General features: G+C 34.5%; 1 protein-coding gene across 1 annotated transcript; it reads right to left on the reverse strand.

The window, feature by feature from the left end:
* Window positions 1-3,490: 3,490 nt before the first annotated feature.
* LOC132168211 (GDSL esterase/lipase At5g45670-like) lies at window positions 3,491-4,535 on the reverse strand. The gene is made up of 2 exons (XM_059579333.1): window positions 4,250-4,535; window positions 3,491-4,073 (listed from the first exon to the last, which is right to left on the reverse strand). The coding sequence occupies exons 1-2, from the start codon at window positions 4,503-4,505 to the stop codon at window positions 3,907-3,909; spliced, it is 423 nt and encodes a 140-aa protein (XP_059435316.1). The 5' UTR covers window positions 4,506-4,535; the 3' UTR covers window positions 3,491-3,906.
* Window positions 4,536-19,547: the final 15,012 nt, after the last annotated feature.

The raw sequence follows: 19,547 nt of genomic DNA on the forward strand, positions 1-19,547 counted from the left end.
ACATCCAGTAACCAAGAAAAATTATATACTTTAATGCTATGAAATAACCTTATTTAAATTAACCAATGTTAATTTAATGGTAAATTTCAACCTACTTGTGGGCAAAGGTGCATCACGCATGAAATTTACTCTTTATTAATAAGACTAATAAATTTAGCATTAATAAATAAAATTTTTCGTACCTGTTGGCCTAAAAGAAATTTTATTTTCAATGTTAAATTTACTATCTTATTCTAATTAATTCATAAAAATAAAAACGTGGGGATTGGCAAATTAAATTTATGAATTAATTACAACACGATGTTAATTTTCTTTATGAAGTTCATATATAAAAACTTGATACAATTATCATTATAAAATCGGGATGCTGTGGCTCTCCCAAAATTATTATGACAATTACGACTTCATTAACATCTAATTTTTTTAAATTAACCAATGTTAATTTAATTGTAAATTTTAACCTACCTATGGGCAAAGGTTACATCACGCATGAAATTTAGTCTTTAATAGGATTAATAAATTTAATATTAATAAATAAAATCCTCCGTGCTTGTGGGCCTAAGAGAAATTTTATTTTTAAGGTTAAATTTATTATCTTATTCTAATTAAGTCATAAAAATAATAACGTCCTTGTGAGGATTAGTAATTAAATTTATGAATTAATTACAATAGGATGTTAATTTTCTTTATGAAGTTCACACGTATGGTCTTGATGCAATTATCATTATAAAATCGGGATGCTGTGGCTCTCCCAAAATTATTATGATAATCACGACTTCATTAACATCCAATAACTGTATAGATGCCAAAACTAAAGTTTCCAAGAATAAAAGACAAAACTAACATGAAAGTGGGTAAACAGTATTTTTTCAAAGTACAACCGGATAATGTCCCAGGTAAGTGAAGGGGCGCACCACGGCACACTTAAGTCCCAAGACTTGCATTGCCAGAGCTTTCCGATTGCAATTTTGGATAGTACCATAAACATTTACAAACATATGTGGCTTAGTTAATTATTCTCGGGTCTAGGCATCAAACAATTAAAAGAATAAATATATTATTAAGTTCATGTATTAAAGAAACAATAATTTAATATTGAACAATTTAAATAGTAAGACAAATATAAATGTAACATTACAGCATAATAAACTGAATAGCCTAATGACCTTGAAGTAATCTTAGGCCCTTTATCCCTTAAGAACCCAAGTTCTAAACCCCATTTGATTCCCCCCCTTTCGTTTTTTGTTTTAAAATCTGGATGGGCCAGCTACTTAAACCAGGTTGGGCTACTGGAATGGGCTAGCTGATCCGGGTTGGGCTTCTGGGTCAGGCCACCTAATGACCCAGTTTTTTTATTTTTTTTATTTTTTTTTATTTTTTGAATCAGGCCAAAACGGGTTGAAAACCCTACCCGAATAAAAAGACCCCAAACCCGAAACCTTAGCCCCTTTAACTGCCGCCTCTCCCCCTTCCCCATTCTCCGGCCACCGGCGCCGGTTCCTTGATGTGCCGGCCATGCTTAGCCGCTCCCTGATATGCAAACGGGCAAAAACGAAAGGCACCTCGTGTGGGGCTGCCAGCCGTTTTTTTTTTGGTAGCCCTGGTGAAATGGCCGCCATTCCGGCCAGAAATTGGCAGCCTGTGTGGGCGCCGTTTCTGTCCATCACAGGCGGCCCCGTATGGGGCTTCCTCCGTCAGTAGCTCACCTTATGCGGCCAACGCCGCTGCTGTGGGAGGTGGAGATTTCTGGAAATGGCAGCGGTGGCTAGTCCTTTGGCTAGCTTGTCTCCCAGTTCCCCAATCGTTACTGTTTCAAGAAACAAGAAGGGCAATATGGTCAAGGCCTCTCCAAAGGTTGTTGAGCAATAGAACAATACGTGCAATTCAGAAAATTGCTAGTTTTAATCCAAAATAGAACAATACGTGCAATTCCAATTCAGAAATAAAACACTCACAGTGTTAAAATTGCATGCCTTGTTCCAACCAGATTATCAGCAATAGAAATATATAAAACTAAACAATATTCACAAATCGAGCATAATAAACAACAACTTAATGTTGAGCAAATATGACACAGATATGGCTATGGTACCATATGTAAGGATTAACATATATATTAAATGCTAATTAACAATAAAACTAAAAGCGAAAATAATTTAATATATACGTACTTCTGTCTATTGCTTTGCTCAAGTAGCTTGAAAAACAACTTCACAGCAACCAAACTAAAACTAAACAATTATTGAGAGGGTCTTCTGACCTATGCTTACCAGTGAGTGCTAATTGATGGAATACACAGGTCTTATTTATAAGTAGGTCAGGGACCTCAACTAGAGCTGTTACCTTAATTATTCCTCCCATCAAGGAATAAAAATCAAATAAATAATCAATAAAGCTAATTGATTCCACAAAATAAAATCAGTAATGAAATCAAATACTTGTTCTACAAGAATTAAATCGGCAATTTAATTTAGAATATTTGATTGAAATCAAATACTTATTCCACAAGAATTAAATCAGCAATTTAATTCAGAATATTTGATTTCACACAATAAGCTTTAATTGGAATAAATTACTGAACATCTAAATTATACATTTTTATAATTACAATAATATATGTGACATAAGCGACATACTTCAAATGGAATTTCTTACACACTCATCAAGGAATAAAAGCAAAATGTAACCATTTGAGTTTTATCCAGTTGACATAGGTCATAGACTAAATCACATAAAATTCTTGTATTTTATTTTATATCCGCTATTTGTTTATATTTTTTCTATTTGATGAAGAGTTCTTTCATTTTTAGACCTTGTCTTTCTCCCATGACCCATAATCATCATGGGCAAAGAAATCCTGATATGCTCATGGATGGTAATCTTCGTCTAAAATTTATATTAAAAAGTCTTCGGCATGACTTTCTACTTTAGTGATATAGCTTGGTCTCCCTATCTCAAAGTTTTTAAGGAATTAGCATTTGTATCCTTACTTTAGCTTCCTTTTTAAATGGACGAGCAAAACTACATACTAAGAGGGAATAGCTAATTTTTTTATTTATTTATTTTTGGGCTATATTAGAAGATAACGAAATTGAGAATGATAGTTAATAGTTGGTAGCAGGAATGTTTATTGAGGAGGATTTATTAGTTAGTTACTCTTACAAATAATATGAGATTGAACATTTATTTGTAGAAAATTCTATAATTTGTTTTCCATCAATGATTATTAAAAAGAAAAAAGAAAAAAGAAAAAAGGAAGAAGTTGATGATACTACCAAAGCATTACTTTATTCATTTCAATTTATTCCCCAAAATACTCTCTAGCCCTCCTTTTTCTTTTCACTTTATTAATTTTTTTTTTTTTCATCAACTTGAAATCGATAAAATTCACAAGCTAAACAATTGGAGGTCGAGGTTGGCAACAACATGTGAATCTTAAGACTTTGTTCTTTGTTGAATATAAACAACAAGTGTTTTTGTGCACTAAAAAAGGATAAATATATGCATGAAATTTGATATTGAAAGAGAGCCCCTACTATCCGGCTAGGGTGTAAAACCCATAGTTTACAGCATCCAATGAGATAATGACACCTCATCTATTTCATCTTAAGAAAATAAGACTAAAACACTTGATAACAATCATCAAAACCCAAATGAGCCGCCGGAAATCAACCCACCGGAGGTTGGAGAGGCTGTGACCCATGGCAACGGAGAAGGCCAGACCCACGGCCTGAGAGCCATTGTGGGTTTGACCCATGGCATCTACCTCTCTCTCTCTCTCACTGCCGCCCATCCATGGCTGGGTCACGCCAGACCCAGCCGTGGCTCTGGCCGTTACCCAAGCATTTTAAAATAGAAAATAAAATAATTTTTCGCTAAATATTTGCCGAGTTGAATGTGTATGCTCTATATATTGCTAGCTTGATGACGGTAAATTCCAATAATTATGTAGATTCTTCCAGTTTCATTGCGAATTCTAGCTGAACCAGATGCATAATTGACACCTCTCAGTATTTCCTCGGCTCTAGCGGTAGCAAAGGGTGGGATGTATTCACTGAATCCCAGATTTTGAGCTGTAATGAGAGAGAGTTCAAAAGCATCAGACTTTGGGAAATCACAATAAAGATTCAACACAACCTTAATTAAGAATATATAAAGGCAGAAAAAGTGGTTTAAATTTTTAGTTTATGCAAAAATAAACTTAAATCTAAAGAGCAAAAAATTATATATGAAAGGGCAAAATGCAGACCAAGGACATCGAGCATGTTCCGACCGTTGGAAAACCTTCCCGTAGGCCCCTTGGGGAAATCAACCCCATAGGGTAAATAATTGGCTTTTGCCAATTTCAAACGATTGTTGTTGTTCCCATCATCCGACAAGGAGTCCCCGAACACGTAGAGACAAGGTACTTGTGGATTTCCAACTGCATTACAATGTTGTTGCAAGTTTGATAGTAGCAAGAAAATAAGAAGCATCCAAAACAATGACTTGAGTTGAGATGCCATTGACAACCAAAACAAGTAAAGCTTAAAGGATTTAATAGATTGACGGCCGGTGTACTACAAAGATGAGCATGAGAGAGCTATTTATAGCCTCCACCAAAGTTTCTAGTGAGCTACTAAATAAAAATAAAATTTTGAATATAAAGAATTTGATAGATTGGCCCCCACCCAAAGTAAGTCTACACATCCTCACCCTATCCTATGTGGCTATAATTTGTCGTTAATTCCAAATAATACAATATTCAAAATTGGAATGGTTGATACGCAACCCCTATATATGGTAAATTGGTGGGTAGATTTTTTTTTTTTTTTTTTTTTTTTGAATGGGTATACAAATCTTCATTAATAATACTGAGAATCAATCAGAATTACATAAAAGAGAAAGTCATTAAAGGGGGAAATCTTCTCTCCAGATTCTGTTTTCTCCAAGAGTCAGAGCAAGTTTGGCAAGTTTATGTGCTTCTTCGTTGGCCTCCCGCGGGATATGATTCACCTTGTATTCCTGGAAACCTCGTAGCAGTAGTTTCATGTCTTCAATAATCAACCCATAAGGTTGCCACCCTTCCCCTTCAGACTGCAATGCTTGAACAATCTGTTTCGCATCTCCTTCCAGTTCAATTTTCCGTATGTCCATCTGTATGCTAAGTTCAACCCCTCTCCTTGCTGCCAGCCCCTCTGCCGTAGCTGGGTCATTGATAAAAGACATAGTTTCACAGAGCATGGCAAGAACTTCACCTTCGTGATCTCTCACAATGACCCCAATCCCTATCCTCCGTCCTTTGCTATCAACAGCAGCATCCCAGTTAACTTTGATGGTCCCCAGAGAAGGTTTCTGCCACTGAGCGGTAGCTGGCCTACTAGAATTAGAGCGGTGCTTAACGACTTGCCTGGCTGCTGTGTGATGAGCTTCCAGCTGGTCCTTTGCTGCACGTAGAGTTGATTGTGGACTCCTAAAGTTACCTTGAAATACCATTGAATTTCTCCGAAACCAGATTTGCCTCGCCACAATCACTGCCAGCTGCAATTCCTCAGCAGTACTCCTTGCAATCAGATTCTCCATGATATCCAAGAAACTCCGTTCTGCACTAGAACTTTTTTGAATTCTCATAGAACAATCCGACCACACATCCTGAGCTGAGGGACAACTCCAAAGTATGTGCCCAATTGTCTCCACCTCAAGATTGCAAATGGGGCAAAGAGGGTCAAGAGTGATGCGCTTCTTGTATAATTTTTCCTTAGTAGGCAGAATATCATTGCATGCCCTCCAGAGAAAGACTTGGACTCCTCGTGGGACTTCAATTTTCCAGATGGCCTTCCATAACATTTTGGATCTATCCCCATTAGAACAGCTCCCTTTATCCACTTCATATTTTTCTTTCGCAAGGTGATATGCACTTCGAACCGAGTACTCACCGTTTCTTGTATATTTCCAGATCCTTCTATCACCCCCTCGACGAGGACACACCGCCAAACTGCTAATAAGCCCAGCTTCCTCAGCCGAAAAGATCTCTCGGATTAAATTCAGGTTCCACCAGTTGGTATCCCGATCAATCAGCTCACTCACCTTTGCATCCCTGTCTAGTATACGGATTGGAGACTGAAGAAAGCCACCGCTCGTAGTGGGCACCCACTTGTCCAGCCATACTCTAATGTTGCTGCCGTCCCCCACCCTCCAAGATAGTCCCTCCAGTAATAACTTCCTCGCGTTCCAGCAGCTCCTCCACACATAGGATGGCTGTTTTCCCAATGGGGCATTCAGGAAGTTGTCGTTTGGGTAGTATTTTTCTTTAAGAATTTTAGACACAAGACCATCCGGATTCTGTAGGAGTCTCCACCCTTGTTTTGCAAGAAGGGCCATATTGAACCACTCCAAGTCTCGAAAGCCTAGGCCTCCTTTCTCCTTATTTCGCCCAAGTTTTTGCCAACTCATCCATGCAATGTGATTATCCTCATGCTTATGACCCCACCAGAATTTTGACATCAAAGAGTTAATTTCCTTACATAAGGTCTTCGGCAATTGAAACACACTCATTGTGTAGGTGGGGATAGCCTGAACCACGGCCTTTAGGAGCACCTCCTTACCGGCTTGGGATAAGAAATTTTCCTTCCATCCTTGCATTCGCTCCCATATCCGCCCTTTAATGCCCGCAAAGGCCCGCGTCCGAGAAGGACCTATTATTGCCGGCAATCCGAGATACTTCTCGAGACTTGTGGTAACCCTAAATTGGTGGGTAGATTAATATCATAGGGACTTACAAATTGAGTGATAGATTGAACAAAATAAGTACAATTTAGTCCAAACTACACACCGCATACCTTAATTGGCTTAGTCTAACATGCCCCATTAAGCTAAAAATTAAGATAAGAAAAATAGAATAGATTGAATTTGATAATTTAGGAAGGAAATATTAATTGCCTTCGTGACCTTAGCCTTAAGCTAAGCTAATTGATCATTCCTTTGTGGGTTTAATGGGGGAGTAAATCTATAGAGTAATGATAGGGACCATCATTTTATTCTCTTTTTATCCCCCTAAAGCTGATGTGGCTTTTAAAATCACCATTAAATTTTAGATGAATCATACTTGAATTTTGATCCAATGGTGATTTTGAAAGCCACATCAGTTTGAGGAAGATAAAAAGATAGTTCCTAATATTACTCAAATCTATAAGTCATATTTAAAATATATATATATATAATACAAGCCAAGGTTGTTCATCTTGTTTGGTGTATTATTTGGGTGTTTTTTTATTTTTTATTTTTTATATATTTTTTGATATGCTATGGGTAGGTTTGTCATTGCCATTTCATAAAAAAAAGGTTCAATTTTAAACCAAATTACAGAAAATGAATTGTTTGGGATTACATTTTAAAAAAATTGCGATTTGAAAACGTAAAAAATTTGCATTTTTCAAATCGCACGTAGTGAGATGTTTTTATGAAAAAGCGGAATTTTAAAGGCTAAATTGTGATTTTAAATGCCAAACCGCAATTTTACCAAACAGTTAATTGCATTTTTTGAAATCACGTTTTAAAGTCGTAAATCTAAATGGACCTTAAAATAAGTCTAACTTCAGTTTCATCAGAAGTCACAAACGAGCAATTGTATCTTATTGATGGTTGTGGTGAAGTCTTTATGGTTCACAAGATGCGTTTTGGAATTGCTCAAAAGAAGGTCCATGAATTCATTGTTTTCCAAATGGAATTTTTTGAAAGGAGGTGGGTGAAATTGAATAATATTGGGGACCGAACTATTTATCTATCTCAAAATCGTGGCATTTCTTTTCCTTCGGCAAAAGAATTGGGGATTAAACCAAATTCAATCTACTATACGAGGTGGAAAAATCGACCCGTTTATGTTTTTAACTTGGAAAATCAAACCATTTGAATATAAAGAATTTGATAGATTGGCCCCCACTAAGCTAGAAAATTAAGATTGGAAAGATAGAATAGATTGCCTTTGAAAATTAAGATAAAATATGAAAAAGCCCCCATGAACTAACAACCATTTTTTAAATAACCTCATGAAGTTTAAAGTATGCTAAAGTGGTACATCAAACTACCGAAGTTTGTCAAAATTGTAAATTTTTTTATTATATTCTTATAATATAATTATTTTCTTAAAAGCTAAAATTAAAAAAAAAAAAATTAATAAAATTAATAAAATAAAAAACTAAAAAATTAATTTTTTGAAGAAAGATAATTTTTGTTTTTTTTTAGTTTAATATATTTATATTTTTTTATTAAGAGTGACAAGTGTAATCATTTTATTGGTGTTGACATGAAATATAACATAATTCATCAAATGTTTTAACAGAAATTGACTTTAGAGGCTAATGTGTTCTTTTGGCATATCCCAAAAACCTTTGAGTTTACTTTCATACGACATTGAACACTTTTTAATTTAGGCCAACTACAGTACTGACTAATTTTTTATCTATCCCATTTTTTTTTTATCCACTCCTTGGGTTTTTTCTTTTTCATTTTTTATTTTTAAAAATAGTTAAGTTTAGTTTTTTATTTTATTAATTTTTTTATTTTAGTTTTTAAGAGAATGTGAGTATTATAGGAATATACTCAAAAAAGTTGCCTTTTTGGTACACTTTGGTAGTTTTTTTTTGATATGTTCGCATAAGAGGGGGAGAGGGGATTCGAACTACTAACCTCCGCTTCATGAGACGTGATCCCTAGCCGATTGAACTACCCTTTGGAGACTACACTTTGATAGTTTGATATATCACTTTTGCACATCTTAAACTTTGTAGGACTTTTAGAAAGCCGCTGTTAGTTGATAAGAGTTTTTTTATATTTTTTCCTATTAATTACCTTAGTGAAGTTAGCCTTGGGATAAGGTAATTGACCCTTTCTTGGTGGGTTTAATGGGGGGAGTAAATCTATAAATCAACCCCCCATCGTTCCCAATCTTATGTAGCTGTGGCTCCCACAACATTTGATATATGGGGATTGGTTTTATGTGTTGAGGACCATAGTCACATAGGATAGGATGGATGGCAGGAGCATTTATAAATTTACTCCCCCATTAAACCCACCAAGAAATGATCAATTACCTTAGGGTCTAACTGGAATTCTGGTTTTAATAAGTGCAATTTTAAAAATTTCGTTTTTGAAATCGCTACTTTTTAAAATTGCAAAGGTGTTTGGTAAAACATGTTAAAAAATATTTTTTTATCAAATATTTCTTATGCAAAATTGTGATTTTAATTTAAATTCACGTTTTTTTTTTTTTTTTTTTTTTTTTCAAATAATCGCCCCTTAGCCTGCTTATACAAATAGCAATTTTTTAAAATTTTTTATTATTATTATTTTTTATTTTTATTTTTTTTAAGATTATGTGCTTTTTAAATCACAATGCCAAATGGCTTAAGCCTTACGATATCTTTTAAAAATGCAGATTATTTTTGCGAAATCACAATCTCAAACGCACCCGTTAACCTAAGGCTAAGGTTACTAAGGTAATTAATATTTTCTTTCTAAATGATCAAATTCAATCTATCATATCTGTCCAATCATAATTTTCTAGCTTAATGAGGACGTCCTAGCCTAAGCTGGGGTGTGCAGATTGGACTAAAAGTTAATTATGTGTAGAGGATTGTGAGCTCATGTAGATTAGATCCCAAGGTCTTGGGGTTACTGCTGTTAGAAAAATCAAATCATACGTTTTCATGGTTCTTTTTCTCCTTTTCTTCATGAACTAGAAACTAAGTGTGTTTGGCCATGTGATTTGGAAGACCAACAATGCATTTTAATAGGTGAGGCTCAACACGTGGAACATTTAATTTAAATGGAGTTGATTTGATAGAGTAAGATTCGATCTCATGACCTTTGGCTTTGATACCATATTAAATTAACAGTTATCCCAAAAGCTTTAACTTATAGGAAGAGATAAATTTCATCACTTAATCATTACTTCAACACCCCTCTTACATGTAGACTCAAACTCACTTTTAATGAGTGATGCCTAATACGTGAAATATTTAGTTTAAATGGGGGTCATTTGACGGAATCAAGATACAAACTTAGGAACTTTGGCTCTAATACCATGTTAAATTACAATTTATCCCAACAACTTAAGCTTATAGAAAGATGTAAATTTAATCACTTAATCATTACTTTAACACATTTAACCAAAATATAGATTTTAAAAAATGAAATAATATACGTTTTCAACCCGCTGATAAGGACATGCGTTTTTAAAAATGCCAAATGTAAAAAGTCAAACAACTATTTTATTAAATACTGATTTGTTTTTCAAACATGTTGAAATCGCTAGTGTATAGCATCTATTGACTAGGGTTATTTACTATTAGCTAGGTCAGCATCTAGTGTTGGGTTAAGGGCTTGAGTAAGATGCACAATGGAGTGTCGTACCGAAATTGAAGCCTTAGCATCTAGTGATCTTAAGTTACAAGTAGATTAAGTGACCAGAAAGGTTCCTTTCTGAGCAAGATGGATGAAGGGGTATTGTGATTGTGGCTGACCATAGCTACTGCTATAAGATAAAGCTTTATTCAAAATTAAATTGGAGGAATTCTATGAAATTGACAGCTGTCTTATAAAAATTACATACTTTGTTATTCTTATTAAATATATATATAGATGCTAGAATCATATGGTCTAAAATTATGTATTAGTTTTATAGACTTATAGTAGTGGTTATATCACGTGAAATCAAATCGGAAAGTTGGGACAAGTTCATAAATGGTAATAGTATTGGGACAAATGTGAATTTCAAAATTAAAAATGTTTCTTTAGAGTAAGGCAATGATAAAGATAATAGTTTGGACTTTGGATCCCAACGATAGTAAGATGTTAAGATAAGTATGGGTTTCTAGAAGTCTCATCACTAAATCTAAATTTGTCTCGTTAAATTGAATACCAAACAACTGGGATTTAAATATTCATTCTAGAATATTGTTTTGACATTTAGCTCCGTTTACTTCAGAAAATTGGCCAATTTTGTTTTTAGAGTGGTATATTTTGACCTTTACATCACAACATGATTCCAAACTTTCATAAGTTGAGCCTTATGCTGTGCTCTTTTTATTACATTAACAATTGATTGAACAACGTAATTTTTTTTATATTTTATATTTTTTACTGTAATTGTTTACTTTAACATGTAATATTGTTAGAATATAGGTATGTTAGCACCGTACTGAAATTATTATATTTGCCTTAATTAATAACCTTATTTTTATGGTCTGAATAATAAGATTCGTACCAGGACAAGGAGTGGTAAAGGTGCAGGTGCTTGCGGCTTTGATCTTCCTGGTTGTGTAGGTAGCAAATGCATGGTATTTATATATATATCAAACCCCTGCCTCGATTTCATTATTTCCTTGTTGGTTGTAATTATTTGGTGGAAGGAGGATTATAGTTTTCGGTATGTCCTCCCAAATGAGATGTGACTTTAAAATTACAAATAAATAAAAACATAATAATAATCCTCTCAAATGTTATGATGACTTTGGTCATTTTTCTAGCATTTCCTACTATTTATTCCTAATTTCTTACTCCCTAACGTGTGAATGCAAATTACTTTTGAATGAAATTATAAATAAAGTAAATGTAGGATCCAACGGTAATTTTCATTGACACGCAAGAGGGAGTGAGAACTTGGGAGTAAACGGTTAAAGTTTGAATATTTATTAGTTATTACAAATAATTTAAGACTGAACATTTATTTGTAAAAAATTACTAAATTTGCTTTCCATCAATGATTAAAAAAAAAAAAGTTGATGATAGTACCAAAGCATTATTTTATTCATTTCAATTTATTCGATCGCCACAACACTCTTTAGCCCTTCCTTTTCCTTTTTCACTTTATTTAAGTTCTTTTTGAAATTCATAAAATTCACAACCTAAACAAGTGGAAGTCGAGGCTAGCAACATGTGTTTGGATTCAGACAAGATGGAATAACACCAAACATGTTGCACCTGGCCTTGCAAATGCTACCCAACACAACTAGGAAGATCATAGCAAACATCAGAAGGATCATGTCCTGATACCATATTTTTTTGTAGTGCATTCCAATTATTTAGGATTGAAAAAAATAAGTTTATTAAGTCAAATATAATAGTTTTATTATGGTGCTAACATACTTATATTATATTGTAACAGTATTACACGTTAAAGGAAACAAGTAGGTACAATCATAACATAAAATAAATTAATCAATTATTTATATATTCATACAATATATATCAAAATTACAGAACTCTTTAGCCCTAACCCTTCCATTTTAAATTCAATAGATCAAGAGTACAAAATAAATCTTCTATCTATATATATACACCATGACTTTCACCTTAATGATGAAAAGAAATAATAAAATAATAAAAAAGAGAACACTTTGTATATAATAGGTTGCAATATATCTTAAATTGAATACACGCTTTCTCACAATATAGTTTAAAAATATTGTGTCTTAAGTATGATATTTGTATTTAGTAAAATGATAAAGACACAACTTTTTGGCATAACTTTGACCAAACTTTTCTCTTATGTGGTCATTTTTTTAAAAAACAAACTAAAAAATAAAATAACAATTCTTAAGCAATAACATCCTATTTGGTCATTTTTTATTTGATATATATATTTTTTATTTTTAAAAAATGGTCTTTTTCTTCACAATAATGTCCATTTTTTAAAAAACAAATGACCATTTTTACGAAGAAAAATACTATTTTTTTATAAATAAAAAATACCAAATAAAAAAATGACCACATACGATGTTATTGCTTTAAAATTTTTTATTTTGTTTTTTTTTTTTAAATAAAAAATAAAAAGAAAAAAATTAAGTCAAAGTTGTGCCAAAAAGTTCATTTATCTTGCCTCATTTAAGAGAATTAATAGGCTCATCATAAAGCTTGACTTATTAAAGTTTGGAATCATGTTGCGATGGTAATAAAAAATCTTAAGAGCAAGTAAAAGAAAACGATGTAAAAGTCGAAAGAGTACCACCCTACACAGTATATATATAACCAAAAGAAGAACAAAATAGCAAAAAGGTTACCGAAACAATAAGTCATTTTGCAAAACAAGCAAATTAGAAACTAAAAAATAAACTAAACTTTTGAGATTACGATAAGAATCATGATTTTAAGCAATGTATATAGGCTAAATGGAACTTGGCATAATTTAGCCTTTGATCTACTCTTGATTGGTCAATAGATAGCTCCAATGATTGAAGACATCGATTGTTGTGCTCCTATTAGAATATATTTTGTGTGATTTGATATTATGAGAATATATTTGTATTGATTATAATTGATAAAATCAAATTATAAGCATTCAAATACTTATTTGATTTTATCAATCATATCTTTGTGTACTCTCTCCACATCCCTATAAATAGAGATCATTTGTATTGTAAAATCATGGGTAAAGTTCACTTAACCCTCTTAAACTACCGCTCTATTGACAATCTACCCCCCAAACTATCAATTACGACAATGTAACCCCTAAACTACCAAAACAATGACCATGTACCCCCAAATGTTAACAAAATGACAAAATTATACCTTTATAATTTTTAATAAGACAAAAATACCTTTAAAATTTTGGAAAAAAAAAATTTTTAGTATTTTTATTTTTATTTTAGTAAGGGTAATTTTGTCATTTTGTTAAAAATCGGGATACATTGTCATTGTTTTGGTAGTTTGGAGGGTAAATTGTCGCAATTGATAGTTTGTGGGGTAGATTGTCATTGAAGTGGTTGTTTGAAGGGGTTAAGTAGACTTTACCTTAAAATCATTCATTGAAGAAAGCATAATGTAGCCTTTAGGCTTTATCTGTGAATGTAGGTAGTAGACCGAACCACGTAAAAATCTTGTGTCTTATTTGATTATTCCTCAATTTATTATTTCATTATGAATTTCTCCATAGTATGAGAGCCTTTCAACTAACGCTAAAATGGTCATGTGAATTTTTATTTTCTTCTATTTTGTTTTCTTGTGCTGTACGGTCAATATTTTTGCAGATCAGTTTACGTGGTTCGGCAATATGCCTACGTCCACGAGGTGTGATTCGGTCTCCTTCTTTACTATTGAGAAATATTGAGTACAATGATACAAGCCTGAATCGCTCAAGTTTAATATCCCAAACCCAAGCCTTTAACCCCTTGTACACCCTACTCAGCTGTCCCTCTCAAATACCAAGTAAAGAAAAACTCTCTACACTTTGTAAATGCCACAAAGTGCTCTCACCAATTTGAATTTTCCGGATAATCTCAACCAAGGACTACATATCCTTTTATGGAGGCTTAATCACAAAAAATATGAGAACAATTTTAATTTAATTGCTGCTGGGAAAACGAAACCATCATGAATACAAAGTCTTTTCCATGATGAAAATAAGCATTGCAGCCCACATGTTTATCTACACACGTTTTTCCCAAAAAAATTCAATTCCAAGTTGTTCTTGGACTCATTTTAAAACTAACTTATCCTGTTATAGATAAATATGACTTGAGCCCACTAACTTGAATATTGATATTTTCTAGCAATTATCTTCACACTTATTGACAATTTGAGCCATTATCAACAGTTTCCTCCAGTTTTCGACGGTGGCACTCCACCATCCATAACGCGCCACTCATCAGCGCCATTCGCAACCCATGCCCCACCGTCCTGCATCTGCCGGAATCACCAAGCCTCATCACTGTCACTGCAGCCGCACCGCTCACTGCCGGCATCCAGCAAGCATCAACTTCCATTCCCGCTCACAGCCCAACCGCCACGCCTTCTCTAGCCTTTCATGAGCGCTTCCTAGCCGCCTTCCATGGATGTTTCCAGCTGTTTCATGGCGGATCTACCCCTAGCTCCACAAAATCTTCATCTAGCGTTCATCCGCACTTCACTGGGGATATTCTCCATCACGCCATCACAGCGCCGCTCAGCTACGCCCATCGCAACCCAGCAGCCATCGCCTCTCCGACTCACTAAGTCCAGCGCCATCACACCGTCAAGCATCAACGCACCACCATGACGCCACTACTGAAGTCGCAGAGCTGCGGGCTTCATCTCATGCCAAATTTTCAGGGGTTGTTTTGTTGAGAAGAAGAAGTATGTTTGGTAATGGGTTTGATTTACCCTTATTTGAGTATGCAAATATTTATATTCTAGTTTAGGAATATTATATCATGATTTAGTTGCTATAGGATTTCTGTTTGGTTACGGGAATAAGGTAATCCTTATCCCAGTTTATGTAATCTGGGAACAGGATATTCTTGAGAAAAAAATAAATTAAAAATAAAAAACCGAAAAAAGAAATCAAAATCAAAATCAAAAGTTGCCCATCAAAAGAGGCCTAGTTGCTCGTCCATTATCCCATAGTTGGCCTATTTTTTCTCGGCTTTGTGGTATTGTTTGAAACCCAGGCCATTTCAACTCATAGTTGGCTCTCACTTCAACCCAAAGTTGGCCCTCATTTTAGACCAAAGTTAACTCTTCTTTTGTTTGGCTTTGTGGTATTGTTTAAAATTCAGGCCTATTTCAGCCCACAGTTGGCTTTCATTTTTGGCCCATAGTTGGCCCATTTCTCTTCAGCCTTGTGGTATTGGTTAAAAACCCAAGCCCATTTTAGCCTATAATTGGCTTTTCATTTTGGCTCATAGTTGGCTTAATTTTATTGAACGCGCATCTCAATCACCATCGCTAACCGCCTCCAACCAATGCAGTCGAAGAAAATCAAACTCAAGGTTTTAGCATATTTTACATTGAGTTTGAGGGGGAATGTTAGAATATATTGATTGAGATTTGATATTATGAGAATATATTTGTATTGATTGTAATTGATAAAATCAAATCAGAAACATTCAATACTGATTTGATTTTATTAATTATATCTTTTTGTATTATTTCCACATCCCTATAAATATGGATCATTTGGATTTTAAAATCATTTATTGAATAAAAGCATAATGTAGCCCTTAGAGTTTTATCTGTGGATGTAGGTCATAGACCGAACCACGTAAAAATCTTGTGTCTTATTTTATTATTCTGCAATTTATTATTTCATTATGAATTTCTTCAGCTCCCTAACCTTGCCTCTTCAAGTTCTTCTTGTGATTGCATCTCCATGTATTTTGTACGTGCCTATGTTTTAAGCAAGTAGAAAATATATATATCGGGAAATGTTAGGTGCTTTGTGGTGTTCTGCTAGTCTTATGTGGATATTATTTTTGTTGAAATATATATAAAATACTAAAATATGAAAGAGAAATAAAAGAGAAAGTGGAAGCAGAGAGAGACGTTAACGTTTGGGCTACATCTTGTATATTTACCGTATCTTATATTTGTTGAATTGTCTTAAACTATTACATAGATTTGTATTTATAGAGTGGCAATGAGTAGTGAGTAAGAAACCCAAAATAAACCCTAAAATACATAAGGAAAGAAATAAACTCTATGAAGAAAATAAAATATTCTAACAAAAGAAATAATATATTCTAACATCCCCTCAAACTCAAGGTGTAAGCTTGAGTTTGGGAAAAGAGACGAAATTAAAGGCATCCGAAGTTGATGGTTGGATCAAGGCAATGCCAACGACAAAAGCTGAAAGTGACAGCTGAAGAAATACCGGAGATCGGAGATAAGCCGCTAAAAGAATCCGGTTAAGGGCCAAGCCTCAACTGACAATGATGGTTGGAGAATGGAAACTAGCTATTAAATCTTGTAAAGGGCCAAACCACATTGTGCTAGGGTTCGCCGATAAGAAAGATGAGAAAGGCTGAAAGTGGCGTCCAGAGAAATACCGGAGAACGGAGACAAGCCGCTAACAGAATCCGGTGAAGGGCCAAGTCGCAACTGACAATGAGGCCGGAAAATGAAAACTAGCCGTTAAAAATGCTATGAAGGGCCAAATCGCATTGTGCCAAAATTTGCTAGTGAAAAGAGCCGTGGATCACAACAAAATTGAGAGATCGTCAAAAGAGAATGCCATAAAACACCACAAAAAACATTGTAAGACTTTTATTGAAAGCCACATAAACTTGGCCCTGATACAATGTACAGGGTGCTGGCAGGACTGAGTGCTTTTAGCTTGTGTGTCTATGTATGGAATACTCTGTGCTTTGTCTATAAGAAGGTTGAAGGGGATAAAGTGAGCAAGGGCCAAGTATTGCAGCCTTGTTTCAATGGGCACTTGTATGGAGAATTTTGATAATAGAGGGCCATGTTTTGTGTATTTACAAGGAATCCTTTCCATTTCAAGTGAGTTGGGACTAACCGTTGTACATTTAATATTATGAGAGATTTAAGCTGCTAAAGCATTTATTTGTTAATTTTTTTAATCATCAAAAGGGACTGCAAAAGAGGCTAGCTTTGGATGTTGGAAAGATCAGGCTACTACATCCTGCAGCATCATATATGGTATTAGGAAAAAATGCATTTTGAAAGAGATGTGTGAGGTTGACTACTATGAAAAAGAAAACAAAGGAAAAATTATGTGTTTCTTTCTCCCTGTCTACTTCCTTTCGTATATTTTATTTTATTATAAAATTCTACAAAAAAAGGATTTAGAAAGGAGATGAACAGACATTGCATACCATGCCCACCACGAGTTCACTGGTATTAAATCACCAAAGTTGATAGGAATAAATAAATTTATTTATTTAACAATTGATAAGGACGAGGATGAAATCACATGCTTCTTGATTGGAACACTCATATCCAGATTTTAGAATTGACTTTCTGCTTTTCGATGTTACATCTTGTGATCCAATTATAGAAGCAAAGGTATATTGAAACTTTGAATTTGAACCATCCAACATCTTAGATATATGTAGTCACTTTTTCATACAATATATTCTCCACTTTCAAGACCAATCCATCTATCATCAAGGGTGATGGTTCAATGCCCCAAAGAAATTTTCAAGTGGTCAATGCATGTACCAGGACGTGGGTTCGAATCTCCGCAATAGAAAATTTCCACATACTTTGATTCTCATTGATGTTCTGGTGGGACTAGATTACGCTATGGCTTAGTCGGATTTAAGTGAGCTCCTGTGGTTCCCACCATCTAGGCCCCTCCTATGCTGCTCCCAGTGGGTAGTCTCTCCGAACCTTTTTGAAAAAAAGAGAAGAAGAGCCAATCCAGCCTTGACTTGCACTCAAGCTCCCATATGGCTCAGCATCTAATAGTTTATCTAGTATTTTCACTTATTCTTAAGAATACTAGCAATAAGATTGTTAGAATAGTTTTCGGCATGGTGTGAATTGCAAGTTCTTCAAGATTCCTCCGCTCGTGTCTTTGTTCTTCCCGCCTCACACAATCCTTGCAAAACCAACACACATTAAGAGAACTCATCGGGGTTTGGCGAGCTCTCATTCCGATGCCTAAATTAGTCTTTGAAGAATGGTATGTGTAGAACACAAGAATTCAATCTATATCCTTTATATCTGGTGTAAGGACCTCTTTATAGGCTTATCTGACAAGTCCAACATGTATAAGGGTTTTCTTTCCAAATTAAACTAAGAGCCTTGAGAGTCAGCGGGGAATCCCGCTTGAACCCAGAGTCCTACCCTTCCAAGGAATAAGACTGTTGACCGGATACTTCTTGAAGTCCTAGTTGGACCCAGACCGTGACCCATACCCAATTCACCTTGAAGTAGGACTTTGATCCGAATCTCACGGATTGAGACCTAATTTGGAATTCTCGGGTCTTGCTCTTTCTGGGGCTCACGAATCCAAATCCCAGGTTGCATTCATACTTGAGATTCTGACTCGATGTCTTGAGTGCATTATGGTTCCGGGGCTGGATCGTACCTATCAACATCTTCAATTGAGCTTGCATATCTTGAGCGAAGCCCATCTCGGGGAGGCACACTCTTTGGTGGATCAGCGATGATCTAGAGGCCCTGTGTTCTCTTGATGAGCCAGGAAGGTGGGATTATTCCGAACAAAGATCATATTAACTTGTAATTAGGAGATAATGATATCAAGGTAGGAGTTTGATATATATATATATATACTTGTAGAGAAATGCTATTTTTCCTTATCATATTCAACTCCCATTCAACTCCGTCTATAATTTTTTTAAATCTATCATTGAATTTATTGAACTCATAGGTCATACAAATGTAACAGATTTAATGGTGGATTTAAAAAAGAGTTGAACAAGAGATGAACAAGAGCTCGAAGAATAGCAAATCATATATATATATGGATGAGAAAAACTACATGCTAAGAGGGACTAGCTAATTTTGATTTGTTTTTAGTGCTAGTATTAGAAGATAACAAAATTATCAATGTTAGTTAATACCGTAGGAGAAATGCTTCTTGAGGATTATTAGTTATTTAAAAATAATTTAAGACTGAATATTTATCTGTAGAAAATTCTTGAATTTGTTTTCCAACAATGAAAAAAAAAAAAAAAGAGAGGGAGGAAGAAGCTGATGATACTACCAAAGCATTATTTTATTAATTTCAATTTATTCGGTACAACACTCTCTAGCCCTCATTTTTCCATTTCACTTTATTCACTTTTTCTTTTCTTTTCTTCGTCTCCTTGAAATCTATAAAA

The sequence above is a fragment of the Corylus avellana genome, chromosome ca1, assembly GCF_901000735.1.
Source record: "Corylus avellana chromosome ca1, CavTom2PMs-1.0".
Taxonomy (NCBI): domain Eukaryota; kingdom Viridiplantae; phylum Streptophyta; class Magnoliopsida; order Fagales; family Betulaceae; genus Corylus; species Corylus avellana.

Bases quoted from the DNA above. Each gene is read 5' to 3' on its own strand.
- LOC132168211 (XM_059579333.1), bottom strand. From the start codon at position 4,505: ATGGCATCTCAACTCAAGTCATTGTTTTGGATGCTTCTTATTTTCTTG. The intron at 4,074-4,249 runs GTCTGCATTTTG...CTCTCATTACAG, and splicing joins GAACATGCTCGATGTCCTTG to CTCAAAATCTGGGATTCAGT.